This window comes from Pleurodeles waltl, chromosome 10 (assembly GCF_031143425.1).
Source record: "Pleurodeles waltl isolate 20211129_DDA chromosome 10, aPleWal1.hap1.20221129, whole genome shotgun sequence".
Taxonomy (NCBI): domain Eukaryota; kingdom Metazoa; phylum Chordata; class Amphibia; order Caudata; family Salamandridae; genus Pleurodeles; species Pleurodeles waltl.
In genome coordinates, this window is record NC_090449.1 from 1,004,607,365 (window position 1) to 1,004,630,908 (window position 23,544).

General features: G+C 44.6%; 1 protein-coding gene across 4 annotated transcripts in view; it reads left to right on the forward strand.

The window, feature by feature from the left end:
- CLCN5 (chloride voltage-gated channel 5) overlaps positions 1–23,544 on the forward strand; it is a 214,621-nt gene that overhangs the window by 83,637 nt on the left and 107,440 nt on the right. For 2 of the 4 annotated variants that reach the window (XM_069211865.1, XM_069211866.1), the window contains one exon: positions 2,484–2,637. In XM_069211865.1, coding sequence (XP_069067966.1) covers positions 2,502–2,637 — 136 coding nt within the window. In that variant the 5' untranslated portion in view covers positions 2,484–2,501. Of the gene's footprint in view, positions 1–2,483; positions 2,638–8,856; positions 8,983–14,445; positions 14,826–23,544 lie in introns of those variants that run through there. The other 2 variants (XM_069211868.1, XM_069211867.1) reach the window with 2 other exon arrangements.

A 23,544-nucleotide genomic window follows, 5' to 3' on the forward strand; every position in this document is an offset into this window, starting at 1 on the left:
GGGTTCCTGGGTTCAACAGATACAAGTCCAGTCCTCCTCAACCAGGTAAGAGGGCACCAGTCCAGCAGGGTGGTTGTGCTTTCAACAGCACAGCGGTCCTTCTTCCTGGCAGAGTATCCAGAGGTCCAGAAGTGTATTGAAGAGTTGGTGTCCAAGGGCCAATATTTTATACCTGGTGCCTTTCCTCTGGAAGGTGGAATTAGGCACAACTAAGCTCATTATTGTGTGGCGGTCTAGGAGGAATACACAAAGGCCAGCTGTCAGCTACACCCAGTGATGTGACCCAGAGACATAGGCAGTACATGGCTAAGGCAGGAAAATACCAACTTCAAAAGCCCCATCTTCCAAATTGCAATGTAAAATCTGACTTTACCATGGAAGAGGATTTTTCATTACAACTCCAAAGACACCAAACATGAACTAGTTTCCTGCTCTTATTTGGAAATTACATCTTATTACATGTAGTGAGTTAACTCCAGTGTTATCCTATGGGAGAGGTAGGCCTTGCAATAGTGAAAAACAAATTTGAGTTTTTCAGTTCCAGGACGTGTAAAAATTAACATTACATATCTCACTTCTTAAGTACACTGTACCCTGACCTATTGGCTGTTTATGGCCTATCCTAAGGTTGACTTAAATGTGTTAAAAAGGACGGTTTGGGCCTGGCAAAAGGTTTATTTTACCATGGCAGTTTAAAACTAAACCCACAGAGGCTGCAGTGGCAGGCCAAAGACATGTTGAAATGGCTACTTCAGTGGGTCGCACAATCAGTGCTGCAGGCACACTAGTAGCATTTAATTTACAGGCCCTGGACACAGATACCGACACTTTTCTAGGGGCTCCCCAAGTAAATTAAATATGACAAATGGATATAAGCTGATTTTGACCTTTTTTAAGGTGCGAGCACATCTATTATAGCATTATAGCACTGGTTAGCAGTGGTAAAGTGCCCAGAGTGCTAAGGCCAACAAAACTAATTTAGTAAAAAAAAGTGGAGGGCAAGGGCAAATAGTTTGGGGGTGACTCTGCAGAGGACCAGGTCCAACAGGTGGTCTGGTTGATGAAAGGTAACATTCAGCTTGCTTTGACGAATTGTCATCCTTAGATTGAGGTTGTGAGTGAAGTGGTGAATTTATACTGGCTTAAGATGCTCATTATTGAAGGGCAAAAACCCATTTGTAATTTATATGGGGTAGAGTATCCTGCATAAAGTTCCAAAGGTCAAAACTTATTTTACACCGTAGCCTATTAGTTATCCAGAAACTTGAGGGGTTTCAGTTTCACTACGTATTTCTGGATCGTGGAGCATTCAATCTTCTACAACTCCATAGACTTTGTGACTGATTGACTTCTAAGGAAAGATTGATCCAAGCTAAACCCTGACCACCTGCAGCAGCACCCGTTGGGTGATTCTACAAAACCGAGGAGCAGTAAGGAGCCACTTCACCGTAGCTCTCATTATCTTATTCTACCAGCTAGAGGTCCACCTCCATGTGCGCTAGACGTCTGTGCTGGATGACTTTCTTTGTTGATTAGCTGTCCACCAGGATAACATTTCTTGCACACCTTATGAACAACACACAGACATTATTGAGAACGTGGTAGGACAGCAGCTCTCTAGTTCAGCTTTTACCTGGAATCCCCACCTTTAGGTTCGGCTACTGATAGATTTAGCTGATTTGCAGATCCTTGTTACCAGTTCTTTGAAATATTTATAGAGTAGGCATTAGCTTCACCTAAAGCAGCATTGTTTTTCTTGCAGCATGATATTGGATGGTGTGACACACTGCCTCCTATGGGATGCTTACATTGCATGCATGAGGCTTCGATTTTACATCGAAAACGTGTAACCAAGCGTTCTCAATTCTTTGTGTGTGTATGTATGTTTGTGTGTATATACATATATAGTTCCAGTACATAATGCCATTACCACGACCAAAGTTACCACCATTACCACTGTCGTCATTACTAACACTACTGCTCCTAGCAACACAATTGTGTGTGTGCCCACCACTACTGCTTCCACCACCATCACCGTTGACTGTGTGCTATAAACCATAGTCAAAAGGCCTGGCTTATAACTGACTTGAAAATCCAAGCTAAACGTTTTGGAGTTTACTTGTACTTGCCCACAATGGAGGTTGTTAGTGCTAGTTGTATCTAGCACAGGTATTAACTATGACATGTTTGTAAAACGTTCTCCTTAGTATAAAAAAAAAATCATTGGAGTAGGGCGGTGTTGTAACTTTTACTCTGAAATAACCAAAGCAGTTAACTATTAAAGAGCCAATTTTGTTTTTCATTTACTTACTTTCCGTCTGCCAGTCTCTAGTATGCGGGAACGCTTGACGTTCTTATTTCATGCTTAATGGGACTAGCAATGCTGAAGTAGCAACAAGGACTGATTGAGTTTGCTATCAGGTTATTTTGTCACTTGTACAATCCGAAGTGAAGGTGTATTTAATTTCTGTTTGCCACTATAGATATAACTGAGAGCAGCGATGGAGAAGTCCGGCTTCAGCCATGGGAGCTTGCACAGTAGCACCAGCGATGAAGACCTGGTGGAAATTTCTGATGCCACGCTGGACTTCTCCTTAGCAGATGATGTGCCTCCGCTGGACGGGGACATGGATGAAGGTACTGTTGACTTTTCTCCTCCTTTCATAGTAGGCATCTTCACTTCGAAAAAGTCTATGTGATCTATTTGTAATTGGGATCATTTGAATGAACGTTATTATAAACATCTTTCAGCTTTTGGTAACATATCAATAGAGTAACAAAATTAACCAATCTTTTATTTATATATATGTGTGTGTGTGTGTGTGTGTGTGTGTGTGTGTGTGTGTGTGTGTGTGTGTATGAGTATATGTATGTCATGGCACGTGTCCAGATGTCGCTCCAAAAGATACTATGAGGCCTTGAGAGCGAGAAATTATGTACAAATTGAACAACGTGATTCGGGTAAAAATAATTCCTGTTTAGGAGATCATAATGATGTGAGAATATGTAAACAACACAACTAAATTTAGCTAACAAATTCACATGCTTTGCATAATGAAATCATTGCTTGAGGCCTAGCCAGTGTATCGCATGACGTCCTGCCACTTTTCAGCTGCAAGTAGTCTGCATCTTTCCAGGCCACCGGTACTGACATTTTTGCCTGCCTCGAAGTGCAGTGACACAAATATGGCATTTTGGCTAGCATGCACTTTAAGGATGTGTATGACTTCACCCCAACATTGCTGTTTGGTCTTCCTTGGAATAGCAATAATATGAGCCCCTGGATCAGTCAGTTCATCAACCATTCAAAAAGCCATCACTGAAGGAAGGAGCCCCATGTTTTATCAGATGATTCTTTTTTATTTCTAGGAGAAAATGAAGCACAAGCCTTGCACCAGGGGTAGTTGTGGTTCTGTTGAAGACCAGCTACACAGTGAGGGCATATCTATCCCCTGGTATATCATTGGGCACGAAAGACCGAATATAAATACTATTCTGTCTATGTTGAGCAAATAAAATGCAGAAATCGAGTTCTCAAATCCTATTTTCTAAGTCCTCCTCTATATGTCTTGTTTCTTTGCGTATGGTAGTCTCCAGTAGACTTTTTCCTCTCCTTAAGGCTTTAAATTTAGTTATAGCTTTGATTTTCACCTGAGACCACACATCTTCGACCTCAATGGAAGTGAAAATCTTTTTGGAGATGACCTATGCACTGCTTGTGTTATGTTACTTGCTTGTGTTGCATGCTTCTTCCACTTATGGGTCTTTGATCTCTTCACTCCTCTGGCTGGGTGAGTACCGGGTCTTCCTGTCTTATCCAAAACGTTGTAACCCTCGGCCAGAGTCTGTTGGCATATTTGGTTGGAAGAGTATGTGTTTGAAGAGTAGACTAGATGGGAAGCGTATGATGTCCTAGACGAGGCTGCATGGTGTGCTCGGAGTTTACATGCTTAGTGCGAGAAGACAGTGAGCAGGATAAAATGCACTCCTAAGCAATAACAACATCTTTATTTGATAATTAAAGCCATTTAAATCTTAATAAAATGAATGCATTCCATAAATCACCCCCCCCACATCAAATAGGCCCGTCTGCAATCTTAGGAACCTTAATTTATATGATTTTGACAAAGTGGGGTGGGGGGGTGGGATTCAGCTCACTGTAAGACGACACTACAAACTGGTTATGAGACTTGGCTTGTATTATAAGAATGTCATTTATTACTGATTTGCTTTCAATGATCCTCCAGACCTGTTAATGAGTCACGTGAGGTGTTAAAAACACAAAGGAGGGTCCTTTGTAAATCAGTCAGTCTTCCAAGTGACCTTTTGCCAGGATGATGAAGGCCAAATTGAACATCTCTTGGCCAAGGTGAAATTTGAAGGTGCCGGCATCTGCTTTCTTCAGTTCGAACCAGTTTTAGTAGATTGGCCCTCTCTCCCAGTGTTTGGTCTGTGAGGCCGAATTCTAATTGAATCTGAGATTCCCTGGAGGAGTTAGGGAGCCCAAAGGGTTGTCGAACTAGCCTTGAATGCTGCTGATTTAACAACCGCCCCAATTTATCAGTATAGACTTCTAGTCCACATGACAGAAACTGGACTTTTGTGACTTGTAGTAACGGCAAAAATGAGGGGTTTGCAAGAGTAGATGCAGGTTTACAGGAACTTGTGGATATCCCTACAGGTCTTTTTTGCTTCCATATGGAGACTGGAGTCACCTGAGGCCTTGAACTCGATATCCAGATATGTGTAGGAGTTTATCTTGTTGATGTGATCTTCTAATTTCCACGAACACGAGTGCCACGTCCATGACCTTGTGAATGTGACTATTTTGTTTTTTTCTGGATTTATTTGTAATCCGTTGGTGTTGCCGTAGACAGCCAAGTTGAGCGAGGATTGCAGCCCAGTGGCCGAGAAATCTAAAAGTACTGAATCAATTGTGTAACGAGTAGCCATTGGTTGTTCAGTTCTGGGAGCCTGATTTAAAATTTTGCAAAGCGGGTGCTGTGCTAGCTGTGATTGTTAAAAAGAATAGGGGCTAAAAACACCGCTGTGCTTTAGCCCTTTGCTATTGGTTACTCTATTCGATTAGGTACCATCCTCACTAAGTTTGACTTGCACTCATTTCTTTGAATAATGGGCAACAATGGCATTCAGTATTTTTGTCAGTAGGCCCCACTTACTGCCATAGCCTTGGCCTATGAGCACTGCCACAGGCTTTTTTGTAGTCAATAAAACATGTATGCAAGTCTCGCTTGCTGGCCAGCGTTGAATGGATTAAGTGAGCCAATGCTACGATCTTGTCGAGGTCCCAGTGTTTTTGCGGAAACAGTCTGGAACAAGGGATTATATTAGCATGAGAGGCCCAATTTTGCAGATCTTGATGGACTAGTGAGACAAAATGTAGCGTCCACATTGAGCAGCCCATCAGTCAATAATTTGCTGGATCGTCCCTGAGCTGCATTTTGTGAACTGGGACGATGTGAGCCCTGCCAGGACGAAGGGACCAGACTGGTTAGCAGAATGTTGTCAAAAACACTGCTCATTCAACCAATCAAAAACTGAGGTTTTGCTTTGAAGACAGCTGTAGGTAAACCGTTCGGTCCCGGGGCACCATTGCTTCTTTTCCCAATAATGATCTTTTCAGTAGCTGCGGGCTTAGTCCTAACAGGGCTGTGGCCTAACTATGACACAGCTAGGTTTATCAGGCGTGGCAGTGATGTTGCTTGTTTGGGGCATACTGGTGGTGGGCTTGAAGTATCGATGTTACAGCTATACAAGCCGGCAATATAAGATTCCCATCTCCTGCTATTTAATTGATTGTCTGATGGTGAGGAGAGCTGATTAAATCATTTCCAGAAAAGGCGACTACTTCTTTTAATAAGAAGGACCAGTGTGTTCATGTGCCACTCGGTTGGCTCCTTATGTACATTTCATCCAAATGTGCCTCGTAGCACACTCGATCACAGGCTCCACATTACTCCTGGGAAGGACTTGACTGGTTAGTTGATTCAGAGATGGGCTTTGTTGATTTCCTGAGCAATTTCCTGGACGTTTATCAGTTTTCCTGGTTCTCTGCATCAGTCATCTGTTTGTTGAGCACAAATGCCAGGAAACGTGGCCTCTTAACAGAAACGAATGAAGTCCATAGGGTCCCACGTAGTTTCTGGCTTCTTGTAAAGGGAATTACTGCCCATAGGTGACCAAGTGTCTGGCTTAGCTGGTGCTGTATTCTTTGATGAAGCGCCGAGTGATCTAGGGCAATCTAGGCCCTTAGCTTATCTCTGTGATCAGGTGTCCATGAAAGGCTGGCTGTTGGATTAATGGATATTGTCTGAGGAAACCTGGTTTGTTTTTCGCTGCTGAAAAACAAAGCGCTTAATTGAGCGAACCATCAGTTGGCAGAGTTAGGCACAAAACTGAAGCACCAAAACTACTCTTGCAGATATTGATCTTGTTCTTTTTCACCAGGAATCTATAGTAAAGGATGGTTAGGTCAGATCTCAGTAAAGTATCAGGGAAAGTTTAGGGTTGCCTCTCTGCTGTCTCACTGCTTCAAACCCCTTTTTTTTTTGTAGGGAATTATTTGGATTTCAGTCTGACATGCGTGTCACTGATATTTTGTGCACCACTGCTCACGCTGTATATTGAATCTGGGGTACGTGATGAAAACTGTGGATTATTGACTTGTACTCTGGTTTAACTGAATTAATGAAATAAAACCAATTCAAGGGCGTGCTGGATGGTAACTATGTCACTGCGCTGGACTGCTATGCTTAAAAATAACTGGAAGGCCAATGCAAGCTTGTCTCATAGGAGCTGCGGGTAGCTAGAGACCCTCCATCCATTGCTGTCTCGCCTACGGTGCCAACTAGTTATCCCACTGGTCCTGCTGTTGGAAAGTCAACTTTACAGACACCACTGAACAAGGTAGTGTTCATGGTGACAACTGCAGATGCCAGTCTTACTTATGCCCAAGCGGAGCCGGTCTCCGCCTCCAAAGGGGTGGGGAACCCATCAATGCCCACATGACTCTTTGCTTTCTAAATTTGCTTGGCGATGAGCAGACGCCATTGACCTACCCACCGTCCAGCTGTGAGATGGACTACAAGGCGAGCCGCAGGCTAATAATTCAAGGCCTTTCCCGGCAGAACTGCTCAGAATGGGACGTGTGCCTTGTAGGAGCCACCACCTTGCAGTAACATTAGGACAGACCTGTAAGAAGTTCAGATGATGAGGGAGTAGCTGGCATAGTGAGAAGAAGCACAATGATATCAGTCTGGATGGTGTGAACAAAAAGGAGTGGCAGCTGGAATCTGATGGCAGGCCCAGAATAAATGTTCTCCTAACCAGTGACGAACAGGACCATGGAAAGGTTTGCAAGCTGTTGCTTTGGTGGCAGGCAGCCATGGTTTGCTGGTTGAGGAGGGACAGGCAACAGTGTATCCAACTGCACCAGCCCCAGTAGGCATGGCAAGCAGGCTTGTGCATGATGGCAGGATTACAGTTTATACGTTTCTGTTGTTGTTCGACAAAGCGCTGCTCATGTTCTTAGTGTTGGTGCCTCACCAGATCTGGCTACTGTTTCGACTGAACAAATCATTGAATCTTCCATCCACCACACCCATACATTGCCCAAAACTCCCTAATGCATCATTATGGTTACTTTCAGCAATTTTTAAATGAAGAAGATCCAAGGTGAAGGGCGCAGCTCATGACCACACTGACCTCCCGAGTGCTAGGAACACATTTCGCTAATTAAATTGTAAATGTGCATAGTCTGAGAAATTGTGATTATACACTCGCGTGGTAAAAGGACTCGTCTGCCGTGCCATCAGTTTTTGGGCGAGGGTGGTACGGGCAAGATCTGCCGTGCAGTGTTGCCAACGCCCCCGGGCCCATACTGAAGTAAACACCGTGGCCCCCCAGCCTGGGGAGCTTTGGGAGTCCGAGTTCCGGCTGTTGTCAGCAGCAAGGCCGCCGCACTTAATGAAGGACAGTGAAAAGCAAGGGAGCCCATCCCCACATAAATAAACCAGCATTAGATTTACAGGAAAGGTGGGCAGCCACGCCCTCCCCAACCCATCAGCAAATCAGCGGGACATCCCAAAACACACAAATCACATCGGCTCCACTCAAAAATTCCATATGCCTGGAAATGGGAGAAATAAGAGGTTTTTCCCAGGCATAATATGACTCCAAAACAAAATATTACCGACAGGTAATTCCCTTTCCACGTGCACACGCTGCACTGCACGTTTTATAGATTTACTCAGTGCATGTCCTTATAACAGAGCCACGTAAGTTGAGCTTGCGCATGGAAGTGTCTTTGTGACAAATGCCCTTTGAGTGTGATTCGTGTGTCACATGTGCGCCGGCTCGCCCGGTGTTGCGTAAGGTGAAGCGGCTCGTGGGAGAGACCAGGGGAGCTACCGAGGTCTGGTGATCCGTGGAGAGCAGCTGAGCTCCTCCGGAGGGTGCAATGCCTGCCCGGATCACCTGTGTGTGCCGCGCACAGCTCGGTCACAAAGGATGCTTACCTACCTGTGGGGCGCAGAATGGGATTTACGCCTCAGCGGACAGCCCCCCACTTCTCTAAACAGGAAAACTGCCCGTACCAGATAAAGTGCCTCCCCCGGACCCGTCTTCCCGCCAGGAGACTCGAGGCCTTTTCTAGTACTTTTGCCCCTTGTGTTTGCTTCTGACCCCAGCAATGGTTAATGAGTTACTTGAGGTGTCTGAGCCTTTCTCACAGTAAAGTCAGTAACTGATTACAAGTGCCGCATTGCAGGGTGCGAAGGGCCTGCTCCGAGCCGGGAGGAAGGCCGCTCGCTGTGGGGCTTGGTTCCTCGGCTGTGACTGCGGCCTGTCTGTAGGGTTACATTACGGGACATGCGGTTCTTAGAAGTGTCCGCTGCTCTGCGCACCTGTCAGCAGTAAGGGTTAATTAACCACGTAGCAGGATGGCCTCCCCCGCTGAACCAGGTAGGACGTGTGATGTTGTAACCCGGGATCTCTGTGGTACTTGCTCGGTGACGCCAGTGCTTAATTTGTAAATATAAATGTGCCGGTGCCCAAAGCTCTCCTTTGAAATGCGTGCTGCTTTTAAATGTGCGAGCATTGAATGCCGAGGCAGTGTAATCCTAAAGCCATCTCAGGTCACAATCCCTGTCCCTTCAGCTCATTCTCGCAGCTGTCTGCTTTCTCCCTTTATGGCGCTTTTCCATCTTTCTCTTCCTCCGTCTTTCCCATATGTGCTTTTTGCTCGCAGCAAATGCCTGACGCAGAAAATTAAGTGCCGGGGCTCCGCACCGGAAACTACTGGCTCAAATTAAGCACCAGGTGGCGTTGAAAGTACGCGCCCCACAAGCGGTTCTATGACGTGACCGCAGCCACTTCATTTTTTTTTTTATAACTTTCAAGTTTTGTGCGTATTGTACTTTGAAACTCGATTCAAGGTTTTTTTTTTTTTTCTTTAACGGAATGTCAGCATTTATATTGCAAAACTATTTCTAGGACCTTACTAACTGCCCCGTTAAAGAAAGTGGCCCTTTTTACACACAACTGTGTAGAATTAAGGAAGGTCTGTTTAAGACTATTTTGCATGAATGCAGTTTATTCGTTGTAGTCCAGCTCTGGCTACCACGGCTTCCTACACAGCAGGAATGTATTATCCAGCTCTATCGTGCTTCATTTGTCCACGTCTGAATGACGAAACTGCAAGTTTTGATATCGTTCTTTGCAGAGCGTGCATTAACCTTCGAGGTAGCTGGCCTGAATATATCTACTCGCTGCTGAGCGATATTGAATCGCGTTGGCTCCTTCTAAGCATGTTTACGAACTGTTGTTGTGGGTGAGCAAATCGCTTTTCCTTTTTGTTTGTTTGCGAGAAAGCATGTTACACTCCTGATATGACCAGCATGAATGGCATTTGACAAATTACCTCACGTCTGATACGTGGCAGGTGATTTCCCAAGACAGCCCATTTAGTGACAATTGTGTAAACACACTCACTTGGGTGTTTGCCGGAAAGAGAACAAAAATAACTTAACTTTCATGCTCGGTACCGTATTTATTCAGTTTCCATGCTGTGCACAGTGACTGTTCTCCAGCGAAAAGTCTACTCTGTCTAATAGCTTGGAACGGACGGAAGGCTGAGTTTGCCCGATTGATGTGTAATCACCTGACCTGCTAGTCACAAACACTCCAATATCTGTGGAAAGTGTTGAACTCTTCGCCATCTTGTCAACAAAACAATTGAGAGTGACAGGATCTAGAAGTTCGAGACATGAGATGGACCGGTCCAAGCACCTTTTCCCCTTGATCTTTGACATTGTAAGAAAGGAATACTAAATAAAATGATCTCCCATACAGTCCGAAGTATGCTGCCTCTTGGCCCATTTTACAAATGGCAGAATTTGCTAACAGCCTATTTGGCAAACCCTTGAAGCATTAATGTCTTAGTATGTCCTTAAGATTACTGCCACAATTGTTACTTTTTCAGATTTACTAAGTACGGTGTCGTTTGACAGTACTCGAAGTAGGTAAACCTGCATCAATTCCTTGCTTATTTTTGCCTCTAGTCATTTCTGTGATGTGGTACCACACTTGTGTAAGTTGTGAATGTGGCCAGTGAGCGAGGCACATCCTGGCTCTGAAATTGTACCCACCAGGAGGATGGTAAGCAGGTATTCCTTAGTGATGCAGGTGCATTATTAGGCAGCTGACTCTCAGGTTTGTAGTGTGGTCCACGATTGTACATGAGCGATACTCACCAAGGTTCAGGTATTTAGTAAAGGGCCTGATCATCTATGCTGGGATCACTGGGAGCCGGAAGAGAAAGTTACAAGTAGAGGTTTACGAAGTTTTTGTTGTTTGACCAAAGTCTTGCATAGATTGCGATTATTGGTCTACCTTCTTAGTACTTTCTACCTTTCACTATGATCACTCTTTCGTGTTTTTTTTTTTTTTTTTTTTCTCCCCCCCCCCCCCCCCCCCCCCCCCCCGTTTTTAGGTCCTGCCTACCAGACAGCAGAAGTTGTCTGGCTGCAAACTGTGTATTGTGAATTTACAGAGGACTTGGAGCCCCACCCATTTCTATAATTGGTTGCCATTCTTGTTCCTCTAGTTTGCTTGATTTTTATCCAGTAGCTTGACTTCAGCTTCTTGTGTTTATCCCCTCAGCACAGCTTGTTTACAGTCCTTTTGACTGCATGACTTTAATCCTTCTACTGCTCACTTCTAAGGAACTACTTTTTTCTGTTTGGTTAAGCACTCTGAGAGCACGTTTTCCAGCTCGCTCCCTCATGAGTCCCTTACCCTCCCCGCACTCCATATTGCACTCTCGCTCGTCTGCTCATCACCCACCCATGTATTGCTTTTTCCTTCATATGCTTCTTCCGTTGCACTCTCACTTATGTGCAGACCCCCCCCAACCCCCAAATTAGCTCTCACCACTCCTACGGCACTCTGTGTTGCTGTCTCCGTCCACACACTTTACCATGGCCCCAGTACCTTTTCTTTTTTTATTTCCCTTTTTCTGGAAGACCAAGCATGCTGTTTTTTTTTTTTTGTTTGTTTTTTTTTTTAACTTTCATGCTAACTAAATTTTTTTATTTTTTATTTACTGATCAATCTTGGATTAGTACATTTTAAAAAATGGTGCCACTTTCACTTTGTTGGCGCACACATGCATGTTGCATGGTAATGTGTACGTTTGTGTGAAGATGCATTCTCACGCATGGGTCATCACACATGCCAACACCTACAAAATAACACAGACTCCAGTATTGGTGGTGTCACTTTGCCTATTTTCTTTCTGGTCATGCTGTACATCCTTGCCAAAATGTATACATTTGTAAAGTCTGTATTTTGCGCAAACCTAGCCAAAAGCAGCAGAGTCTTGTACAGTAACAAAGACAACCACAAAGTCAATGAGTGAAAGAAAAGGTAGCCGTGTTGTGAACAGTTCATGTATTTAGTTGTAGAGTTCTTAATAGAGGCGAGTCTGCAACTCTTTCCTAATTGGAGCAGCTCTGGGGCAGCCTTGATGGATATGAGGATGTTCCAGATGCTAGGTGCATAGATGGAAAAGGCCTCTTGCCTCGTTTTTTACTCTTTCATACTTTTTAATCTGCAGAGTAGTAAACTTATCCTCAAGATAAGCAGGGGTGCTGTTGTGATGGCTTTGTAAATGATGGAGCTGGTTCTGAAGCCAGGGCATGTTGGCAAGGGGAGCCAGTGGAGTTCATCAGTACGGGAGCAGTGTGATCATATTTCTTCAGGCACTGGACAAGGTGTGTTGCTGTGTGAAGACTGCCCTTATGTGGTGCCCCATGAGTCTGAGAGGCCACAGACCACGGTGTTACCAGCATTGAGATGCAAGAGTATGAGAGTTTGAACAGCAGTTCTGGAGTCACTTTCTGGAAGAATTATTATTATTTTTTTTCTTTAGACGAGCGAGCTGGTACTAAGGACACTTTTAAAAATGTATTTATTTATTTTTGCATGTCTCTTGAGAGTGAGGTTGGTGTTCAGGAGTGAATCCCAGAGACTTGGCATTTGGTGAAAGTTTGGTTCCGAGCCATCAAAGTTCATGTTGAGCCAGGTTTGTACTGTTGGTAAACAGAAATTCTGTCTTGATTAAGTTCATCATCGGGTAGGAGCTGGGCATCCAGGGCTGAAATATTTGCAGACAGTGTTTGAGGCACTGGATGTCTGAAGCAGAGGAGACTTTCAAGTAGATTTCAGTATCCTCAGCGTATTGGCTTGTTTGCATGCAGATTTTGCAGTTGTTAATATTTGCCTCATGAGTGCGATTTGCCACTGAAAATGGATATACTCTTTTTCCCACGAGTTAACTTAAAAACGGTTTTCCTTTTGATTGTGCAACTGAATGGATATTAGTGATAATTTATTATCGAAAAAACTTCAAAGGAGAACAAAAGTCCCGTTTACTTATGCAGAGAACTATTGGTAGTAATCATAGTATTCACAAGAAATTTGTGTGAATTAAACTTTGTAACTACACAAACCCTTTGTTTTTCAGGCTGGTGTGGCAGGAATGTAACATTGTAGACAATTGATTGCACCTATTCCCTGATTTAACTTAAGTCCCTGGAAAGATTCAGAGGCAGGCCTCTACTATTGTAGACAGACGTGGTAGCTTAATTATGTGCCTGCTGCTGCAGTATATGTGCACTGTACCATACGTATGTTAGAACACCTGCATGGTTGACTCGGCCTTCATCCTTCGGAAGTCTTGTTAAAGCAAGTACCACTGGGTTATGTGATAGTGACTGCTATTCACAGTTATATGCATGGAAATCTTTATTAGTATGTGCTATATAAAAACATTTTAAATATTATAATAGTTGCTCTTAGGAAAGAAGACGACCCATTTTTTTTTTGTAGGGGGAGAGGGTGAACGATGCCATGCTTAGAAGCATACAGTTCAAACTGACTAACTGAATGCTGTAAATAAATATAAAATAGGATATGTGATGACATTTGCCAAACTAATAACCTTGATAAGAACACCAAAAACTCTGCAGCATGTAAAGTCTTTCTCCTTTTTGGCAGAAAGAGGCCAATTTTCTGCACTATCTTGTTCTCCCACATTTCTATCATGCTCCCAAAGAAGAAAATTACTAGAGGGACTTACCGGGGTATGACTTATACTTGTTTTCAAGAGTAGTAGTGTTGTCATATATTGTAAGTTACTATAGACACCAGTTTTCCAGTCTTGATCTTTGTGTAATATCTGAAAGCATTATGGGAGTTGTAGTCCGGTTTCATTTCATTTGCACCAATTGGACAAGCGCACCTAAAAGTAAAAATACCCAAAACCAAAACACTGGGCACGTGTGAACCATGACAGGCATCCTGCAGTTGCCAGGGCAGTGCTTTATTTGAACCAGTGGTTTCTGGTGCTTAGTTGTCAATACCAGCACCTTTGACATTCTGCCACATGGTGACACTTTGTCTAATTCATAGCAGAGGAGAAAGAAACTGTTGTTTAGTGATTAAATATACATTAAAATGGCTAATACCAACCACCCAAGCCATTCTCACAGCTTTGGGGGCCTGGGATAGTCGGAATTGTCACAAGCATAAGAGTGGTACATCAGATGCTGTGGCCCCTGGGTCTGAGAGGCTCACTGCACCCCATTTATAGCTGTTTTCACTTCCAAAATCAGAGTGTGAGGTATTTATTTTCCTCGCTTACCTTAAGACCATTGACACCATTGCTGGCCCACTGCCAGCTTCCCTATCTCATCCGGGCTCGGTCTGCCCCTCCCGGTCCCTGTTGCTCTCTGGAGCTAGTGGGCCTGGGGTGTGCGGCGCGTGCACGGCCCTCCACCCGCCTCCACTTAGCACAATCCCCCTGTCCCCGGAGAGGGTCACGTGGCCTCAGCGCTGACATCTTGCCAGAAAGTCTGGAGCGCATTTGCACTCTACAGAGAAATATGCACCGGAGGAGCCGATGCCGTCACCGTCACCAAAGGAAGTTTTTCTAACCCCCTCGCCTCCTCTTCCCCCCCCCCCCACACAAAAAAAAAAAAAGGCGTCCGGCGAAGGGGCTCATATTTGCGCGAGGCTTTTCCACTGAGGGGAAGACGGGGTGAAGGATAAGATAAGTAAACAAGAGAAGGCGAGCGTGGTTGAATGGGATGGAGAGAAAAATAGGGAAGTCGGAGAATCAAGGGGTCCGATTACAGAGGATCGATGTTGGTCTCCGTTAAGCTGCGGAGGGGAAACTGCTTATCACCCCGGGATAGGTTTATGTCCTGAAAGAATCATGGGAGTCCAGCGGATGCGTGAGGAAGGTAAGCCAGGGTTCTGTGTGTTCTGCTGGCTGAGTAGATGTGTTGAGTATACACGACCCTGTCACACTGAAGTGCTGCGTTTGCTTTGTTCGAGGTCTTTCTTACCTGCTAATTAAGATCCGTTTTCTTTATTTGGGCACGTCTTTAAAAAAAAAAATATATATATAATTCGGGAGGTTTCCATATAATGTTTGTTTTTCTTTAGCAGCCTTTATCAGCAAAAACAGAGGAGCCCCAATGAGTATACAGACTTTGACCCCCAAGTCACCTGGTCCTTTCTTTTGCATCCATCATGTAATCGTTCAGTCGGTGTGGACTCTTCCAGACTTCTCATGGAATGCCAGGGCTGCAGCATAGGGTGCTTGGTGGCAGTGGGCCATGTGATGGCCTTTGTGAATGGAAGGAAGTGCTGGCTCAAGTCTTAGTGCCTAGTCTGCTTTGGGATGGCGCAATTTTACTCTGTGTAGTAAAAGAAGCCATGCACTAGTCAGTTGTGTGCAGCAGGATGAGACGAGGGCCTACAATCCGCTTTGCGTGAGCCTCCAGACTGCCTTTTAGCATCTTCTGACCTGTCTGCAATCTGAACATTTAGGTAGTTACTGAATAAAGCACTAGGCGAGCCTCTGGGTGCATGTTTGTTGCACTGTCTTATAAACGCTCCCTTCGGTGTGCACTTGTTAGTGGCAGATTTCCAACAATAGTATGTATTCTCATTGGTTGACAACGCCAGGGTCTTCTCACTGATTGATCACTTCTGAGCCTCGCAGCCTTTGAGTAATAGATGTTTACTGGAACCGTTCAGTTCCCCAAATCGGGTATGCCTTGTGATATCCACCTCTTCTGTGTTTTTTTTTTTTTTTTCTTTTGTGAAATTGGACCTTGCTGCCCTGTTCCTTTACTTTAGGATTAGTGGAGGGGGTCATTGATATACCCCAGGGAGGGGTGGATGGGCTGCTGGGATTAGAATTAGACAATATTAATGGAATCAGCCATTCCAAGTATGCAAGTGCCACAGGGGTCCATTCTGTGTAAAATTGTCTTAAAGGAATACAGCTTCAAATCTTTTGCACGATTTAAAAACCAATAAAAGCCCCTGAGATACTCTCCTTTCCAGAAAACACACGGAGGTTTGCAGTAAGCAGTCACAAACTGTGACTGCTGTAGTCTGGTGGGACTTGCCTCAAGAAAAAGCTGCACAGGAAAAACATCAATAGCGTGCTAATGCCACTGTTTGGCAAACTGAGGGGGCAATCGAACAAGGCCTAGAAGTTATACAGTACTAAGGCTCGGGAACAAGTCTCACTCGCCTTTGTGTCAACAAAAGGTAGGCCACCTGCATTGCCAGCCCATGTTGCAGTTCGTGATGTACTGAATCTACTGTCATCATTCTAGAGCAGAAATGCAGCATTTGCTGGGGTGTCACAAAGTCTAGTGCCTGCATTCCTGATGCATTTGTTGGATGCATTCCAGTCCGTTGCACCACAGCGACTCCCATTTGCCAGATCAAGACCTCGTCAGATATAAGAGGGTTTTCCTTAATGTTGCAGGTTCCCACCTTCACTTCGTGGATGTCACATTAATACCAGCAGTACATACAGGATATCTGTACAGGACACGAAAACATATTAGCCCCATAAACGTACAGGTACTCTTAGATGCTGACTTCAGGTTCACCAGTGTGTCAGCCAAGCGGCAGGAGGTAACACGACTCATGTATAGTCAAACATCACTGTACATAAGTAAACAATTTGAAGGTGGCCTGCATAGGTAAGGTCTTCTGCCAGGTAGGCATGGCTATGCAAAACCATGAGTATTTGACATGTCTCATGCAACATGCGTAATGTGTACAAATATCCCCAGCAGGTGTGACCAGGGTGACACCTTGAGACCAACACTTATGCCACCTTACGTAGCTACAGATACGACCACAGCACATGCCTGCAGCCCAGCACATAGTCGATCACATGGCATTATAGAGCAGTGTTTTGGCTTTCTCGGGTATTGATGCCTAATCCCATCCGACTCTCTCACCACAGGATTATCTGTGATTTGATAGTTGTGTGTTGCACATTACTCAGCCTATCTGTTAGAGGCGGATGCCTCTGGAGTGACACCCAGACAGCAGTGTGATATCACACTTGAATAACATCAACACAGGCTGTAAGACTGACCCAGGCACCCAAGTAGGAAGTATCAAAGACAGGAAAGTATACTGCACATCTTTACCTGTAAATTTCATAAATAGTGCAACACATTACCTGCTCGTGCCATCTGCATAATTTAAAACACAGTAAATAATGAAAAACACAAATTAACAGGTAAGTCATATACTCATATGTATGCATCTCTCTGCTAAAAGCACATACCTTTGGATGAACAGTGACCGCAGAAAACAGTTCTAGTAATCTGCATGGTTCAACAAAAGATGTAAGTAATGCAACGCGCAAGATGTCTAGAGCACATTAAATGGCACTGTGTGGTAAGCAATCACTTTATCCTTGATTTCTGGATGTACAGTTCTCATTCTTTTCTCAGCCTTTTCCTTTTGGCACTTCTGGGTACTTGTTTCTAATGGATGTTTTGTATGTCTGCTTGCTCATGCAGATTCTTTACTTGAATCATTGATGGTTCCCAACTGGATTAGGACTTGTTTTTCTTTCATAGCTGAACACCATGACAAGATATCACTGTTGTATCATCAGCAGCATAGCTATGAGAACTCCAGCTGCAACATCACCAGGTGTACAGCCTAGAGACCACCAAGTGTGACAGCGTTTAACATTAGTGCCTTTCTTTTGGTACCTTCATCAGCACAGGATCTGGAAGCGTGTCCAATAGGGCAGTTTTCCTCTGTTTAGAGTGGATAACTTATTTGTGAATTCTAATTTAGGGAAGCTTGTAGGGATGCAATTAATTTCTAGTTGGATTTCAATGATTGTGAGACATTAGCTTGAATGTCTCCACCTTATGTTCATTCTACAAAGGGTGTAGCATTTGCATCCTGTGTACTACAAAAGGGTCTTATTCAGAGGATGTGTGAGGCAGCAACCTATCCTCCTTACATTACGTTGCAAAACATTACTGTTTAGAGTCACAGGCTAATGAGCATGCTTAATTTAGAAAAGCATCCCTGCATCCCTTTTTAGCTCTAATGTGTGTTTTTCTAGAGTTTATTTCAACCATCTTGAGGATATGAGGTTTGTGGAGGGGTTCAAGTATGTAATTCACGTAGTAAGCCTGATTCCGCCTTTTGTAGCATTCTAACTTGTGGACCATTCTGCTCCTGATTCCTACCACCCTCTCCCTTCCTCTCTTGAGGATAGTCAGTCCTTGACTTTCTCTACTAGCCTTACCCATAACTCTGTCCTGTCTGGTGACTTTACTGGGGATGTGGCGTACAGGGACTGAACTGATGTTAGTGGTACCGTGCTTAGTGTGTTACTGCATCCAGTGTGGCTGTGGTGTCACCATTGACATTTTAGCAGCAGTGCCGATCACGGGTGGATTCATGTAAGAAACCTACAGAAGTTGAATCATTCATTAGAAGGGATACTGCAGAAGTTAAGCTGCCTGTTCCTTAGATGAAGAATGTAAACTTTAGCTTTGTATTTTTAATATTTTTGTTTTTTTCCTCCCAGCAAGCTTTTCAATGTTTTTGCTCAATGCTGCAAAGACTACTGATGGCAAATCCCCCTCTCCTTCACACGCTCTCCCGCACCCACTTCTTGTGGATTGCTTTTCGTACTTTGAAAATGGCCACGTCATGTGTGCACGTGGACTGTTCTGTTACTCAGACTCTATATTCAGCCATGCCTTTTTTCTTTGTACTTAGGCTTAGAATGTCATGCCGGCCAGAAGCACACACTTGCTAAATAAGCTCCAGCTATTTCTTTCTTACTTAGTGGCTTGTTTCTGCTTTACAGTTATCATTGTGCTGCTAGTTAGGTTTACTACGAACATAACTTGTAGTGGGCTGAAACATCTTTGAACGTGACCCATTCTGGCAGCTGCAATGTAAGATTGCCTTTTGAATAATACATTTTATCCTCACTGACTGTTGCACTGTGAGTTGCAGAAGTGGGTTTAACATTGACTTGTAATTATCCCCTACTAATTTCACATGTGATGCTTCGAATAGGGAGTGACCCTTCCTGGGAATCTCCTAGAACTGTTCTCACCCATCCCTCAGTTTTGGAACTTGTAAGGGTGCTCACGTCAACAAGCTCTTGGACTCTGCCGCAACTCACATTATTCAGTACTTCCAGTCGTCTCTTCTGGTAGAATGTGTGTCTGTACATAATGTAATGTTTGCGGGTATCGTCCAGGTGGGGAGCACGCTACTTCTGCGCAAACCACACCATGGCGTACATGCTCCAAGATGATTTATTCGTCAGTTGAACTTTGCGGCGGGAGATCTTATATTGGTTCACCTGGGTTCGATCCATGCCCAGTTTTGAGCTTCCATTTGGGATGATCTTTGATGTGACCATTTGCTTTTTGACATTGTTGCGTGGATGTGGTCTTCCCGGACCAGTGTTGAACATCTGTCGTAGGAGATCTTTCAGGCCTTAGCAGTAGACATGCCCCCATCTGTGCCTCATGCCATGATGCTTTCTTTACTGACAGTCCTCCTCCAGTTTCATTTGGTGCTTGTGCATGATGGGCGTAAGCTTACTTACACCCCCTTTGTTTTGAAATAAGATCACAATCATCAAACTTCTGAACTTCCTCAGTATTGGCTCTCGTCACACAGTCCCCAGTTCAAGAGGCGCCAATATCACACAGTGAGCACAGAGGGAGCAGGAAAGCCCTTCATAGATTCGCTTTCCTGCTTGGAGGCGCTGCCCCATCAAAGACCTTTAAGGGTCTTTCATCCTCAGGCACAGTGGAGGTGGGTTTAAAATATTTTGTTTTTGTAATATTAGGATGTTAGGAACATAGGAAAAGCTTCTTGGGCCTCAAGGGGCTCCCCCTTTCCGGTGCCCAGCTTGTTCCATTGACCCTCCAAGGCTCTTCAGGTAGTGAAGAGCTCAAGGTCCAGCCCCTTTCCACATCCCGCCCTCTTGACACAGTGAAAACGTTTTCTGGGTTGGCAGGGGTGCGTGCATAATAAACACATAGCGTCTCCCACCAGGAAGGGGTTTCAGAAACTGCTGTAAAATGACGGACACTAGGGCATAGGAGTATTGAAAGCGCCTTTGGATTCAGGAGACTGCTGTTTCCGTTGGCGCTTACACGAGAAGCAGTTCATACTGAAAAGTGCATGCAGCTGAACTGGAAAGTTTTCAGATTTTTGCTGCAACTGGAGGTAAAATCTTAAGCGAAAATCTTAGGAAACACCCAGTGCTTGAAATGGAAAAATTAAAGTGCGGGTACGCTGTGCCAGAGTACCTGCCTGTTTCTGAGAAGTGCCGGTACTCTCCAATTAAAAGTATTACTTTTTTCTTGAAATACGCCGGTACTCTCCCTCTCAAAATAAAAAAAAAGTGCCGGTACTCAGTACCGGACAGTACCGGACCATTTAAAGCACTGACCTTAAAAATATATTTAAGTATTTCTCACTATATGCTCATAATAGCACAAACAACTTAACATGGCATTCACTGTAGTTTAAACTTAAGGTTTTGAAACTAAACTTATTGAAATATGAAGGCTTTTTGTCCCCTCCTTTGTGTCTTGATGTCTCCGCCGCCCTCCCCTGCCTCTCTCGCTAGCCTTGCACTTTTGGTGCCTTGTTCTCTGCACCTCACCACCGCTGCCTGTTGCGTCTGTATCGCTGTAAAGTTACTCCTGCCTGCCACCTTAGAAGAGTACAGGAACGAGCCTCGCACAAGTGACTGCTCTGACTCTAGTAAACTTCGCTAATGCCTCTACCTCGTCAAGCCTGAAATTCAGTTGCAGTAAGAGTACATCAGGCAATACCACTGGTGTTAGCCATTGGGCAGCGATGCTGTTTGCCCCTGCCTTCTTCGATCAAGTCATTCATCCTCCCTGCTTTGTGCCGCTTGCACGCCTCTCTCTTTCAAGCAGATATAGCGACATTTTTAAAGTCTGTAGGCAGTGAGAAGTACTTGTTTGCATATTTGTACTGCCCCTAGTGGCCATTTAATTCATTGGTTTTAGAAGGCAATTCTTGTGTCATTCCAGCCCAGATGTTCCACCATTCAGGATATATTGCCAAATTTACTGATTGCACATTCAGTCCTTGCTTGTACATAACCCTAACCCTGACATGCCCATCTTCTGGTTTCTCTTCCAGGTCGTCTCCTGGTCTGTCGTCCCAACGGTGTAGTATTTAATCGATAAAAAGCGTAATAAGAGTACACACGGTTCCATGGATCTCATACTTACGGGCAGTGTTCTTTTTGTTCCATATGGCTTCGATTGAAAGCCTTTAGTGTGGATAATCAAATCGGCATCTGATTATTCACTGCAGTGACATCACAACAGTGGTTAATGACATTCGTTATCCACGTTTGTGACGTCACACAGGGTAAACACTAGCCTCCCGTTTCTTCCGCTGCTTCACCCAGGGTGTGGCAGTAGAATGACAGATTGTGGTCTCATCCTCCTTCTCCTAGGTCACTGCAGACACGAGGGAGACGGTACTTGGCCTGTGCCAACCGCCTACTCTCTCCTTTGGACGTCATTTGGGGGTCGCAGCTGCGACCCCTGGCACTGCCTTTGCGACCTCTGGTTTCAGAGCTGACAAAACAGTGCTAGAAACACAGTGGCAGCTCGTCCTTATGAAGGTTGGTTGGGGCACCTTTCTCATTGTTTTCTCTATTTTCTTTATAACACGAACAGTGAAAAATGTTTAGTTATTAATTATTAGTGTTATTTAAGAAATGTAGAACAGTGAGCTGGATTAGACCCTCCCTCATAGCTGAGGTGAACAAAAAAAAAAGCTTTCACATGTATGTTGTGTGCGTGCTTGAGGTGTGTCTGCTTAGGTGAGCGAATGTGTGTGTAAGTGTTAATGTGTAAGCATGTGTGTGTGTGAGTGGAATTGACGGTCAAAAATGGGTGTGACGTCACTTCCGCTACCCCTGGCATTTTGCGGAGTTGACGTTCATGCTCGCTCCCTGCAGCTCCATGCGGAGGAGGAAATGAAGCTGCGCTGACGAGTGACTCACAGACCGGCCGTCGGTGCAGTGCCAACTCCCCACCGTGTGTGAAAGCGGGAAGTGTGCCTTTAGGCTTGGCACAGTACATGTAGCAAACTAGGGTGACCAGACGTCCCGGATTACCCCGGACAGTCCCGGTTTTTAGAAGACTGTCCCGTGTCCCGACGCTTCTCTTAAAAATAAATGGCCCGGTTTTTGGGGAAAAGGTCAGATCATCTAGGGAAGCATAAGTTAAAGAGGCCTATAACGTATGAAATAATTAAAGTATTTTATCTGCTACTATCAGGCGACACAGTCCCCTGTCTGCTCCCAGCAGAGAGGAGGAGTGGGGAGCAGAGGTGGGTGGGTGGGGGCGGGTTGGGGATGGAGGGTGGGAGGTCAAGCTGTAGCTAATTTTATATATGTAGTCGTCTTGTAAGTGTGTGCATGTGTGTGTGTGTGTGTGTGTGTATATATATATATATATATATATATGTGTGTGTGTGTGTACACACACACAATCTCGCTCTCTCACACACACACAAAAAACGGGTCATGCCTGATATAAAAGTGAGAGTAATGTCTTTAGTCCTTCTTTTATGTCTGACCTCTCCCTGTTTTTGCTTCTCAAAATCTGGTCACCCTAAGCAAATCTCTTTTGCATAGTCACTTGAGACTAGGTCATACTAACAAACATACAGGAGTAGCTATCCCGCTACAAACGGGGTGTGTACAGACAGTGAGAGCCTCGTGTCGTCCGCTGATGTCCAGCTTCGTCCATACTGCTGCCGCGCACCTCATTGCACCTATTAGGCCCCAGGTGCTTCCCGTCCCTCCCAATAGTCGGTGCAGCTGTCAGACGATGCATGGTTGGAAGATATGACAGTGGGCAGGTGGACGACGCAGTGTGAACCGGCACACATTTTTGAATTAATCAGGACAAAATTGGCTTTGCGTGAGCTCGCCTGCTCTATTAGTGACTATGTGATTGAGTTTGGGAGAAGGATTCTGTATGAGGGTGAATTGAGCTAGCACAGCAGGCCACAGGTTCTCTCACCCGAGCAGAGCAGAACTTTGGGCCATATGTACGAACACTTTTTCCCATAGACACAGAATGGGTAAAAACCTTTGCTACATCTGGCCCTTGATTCTTAAACTTTCTCCACATACACCAAGGAACAAGCGTTGATCAGAGTTGCACATAAGCAGCGTCATTATGACGGCCCCTAAACCAAACTCCTCGTCCCCGCTCCACTATCATATCCGCTCCACTGGCCAGATACACTCGAGAAAGAGTCCCAGAGCATGAAACTCTGTAACCGGTGTGAGGTGGGAGGGAGGTTAAACAGCACTGACTTGTAACATTGGTAGTGATGTTAAAGCGGACCACAAAATTGATCCTCCAGTCATCTATTTTTGTGTGATGTCTTTTCTCTTGATTTTAAGTGGGGCAGAGGTCAAAGCCACATGGTTAAGTCTGCTTTTGTGTGTCTCAAGTGATATGTGATCTTATTTGATGAAGTGGTGTAATTTTTTCTGTTTTCACCATTCGGCATTTTCAAATGTGAAAAATCCTACCTTGTGGTCACTGAATACAGTCAGTATAATGTTTC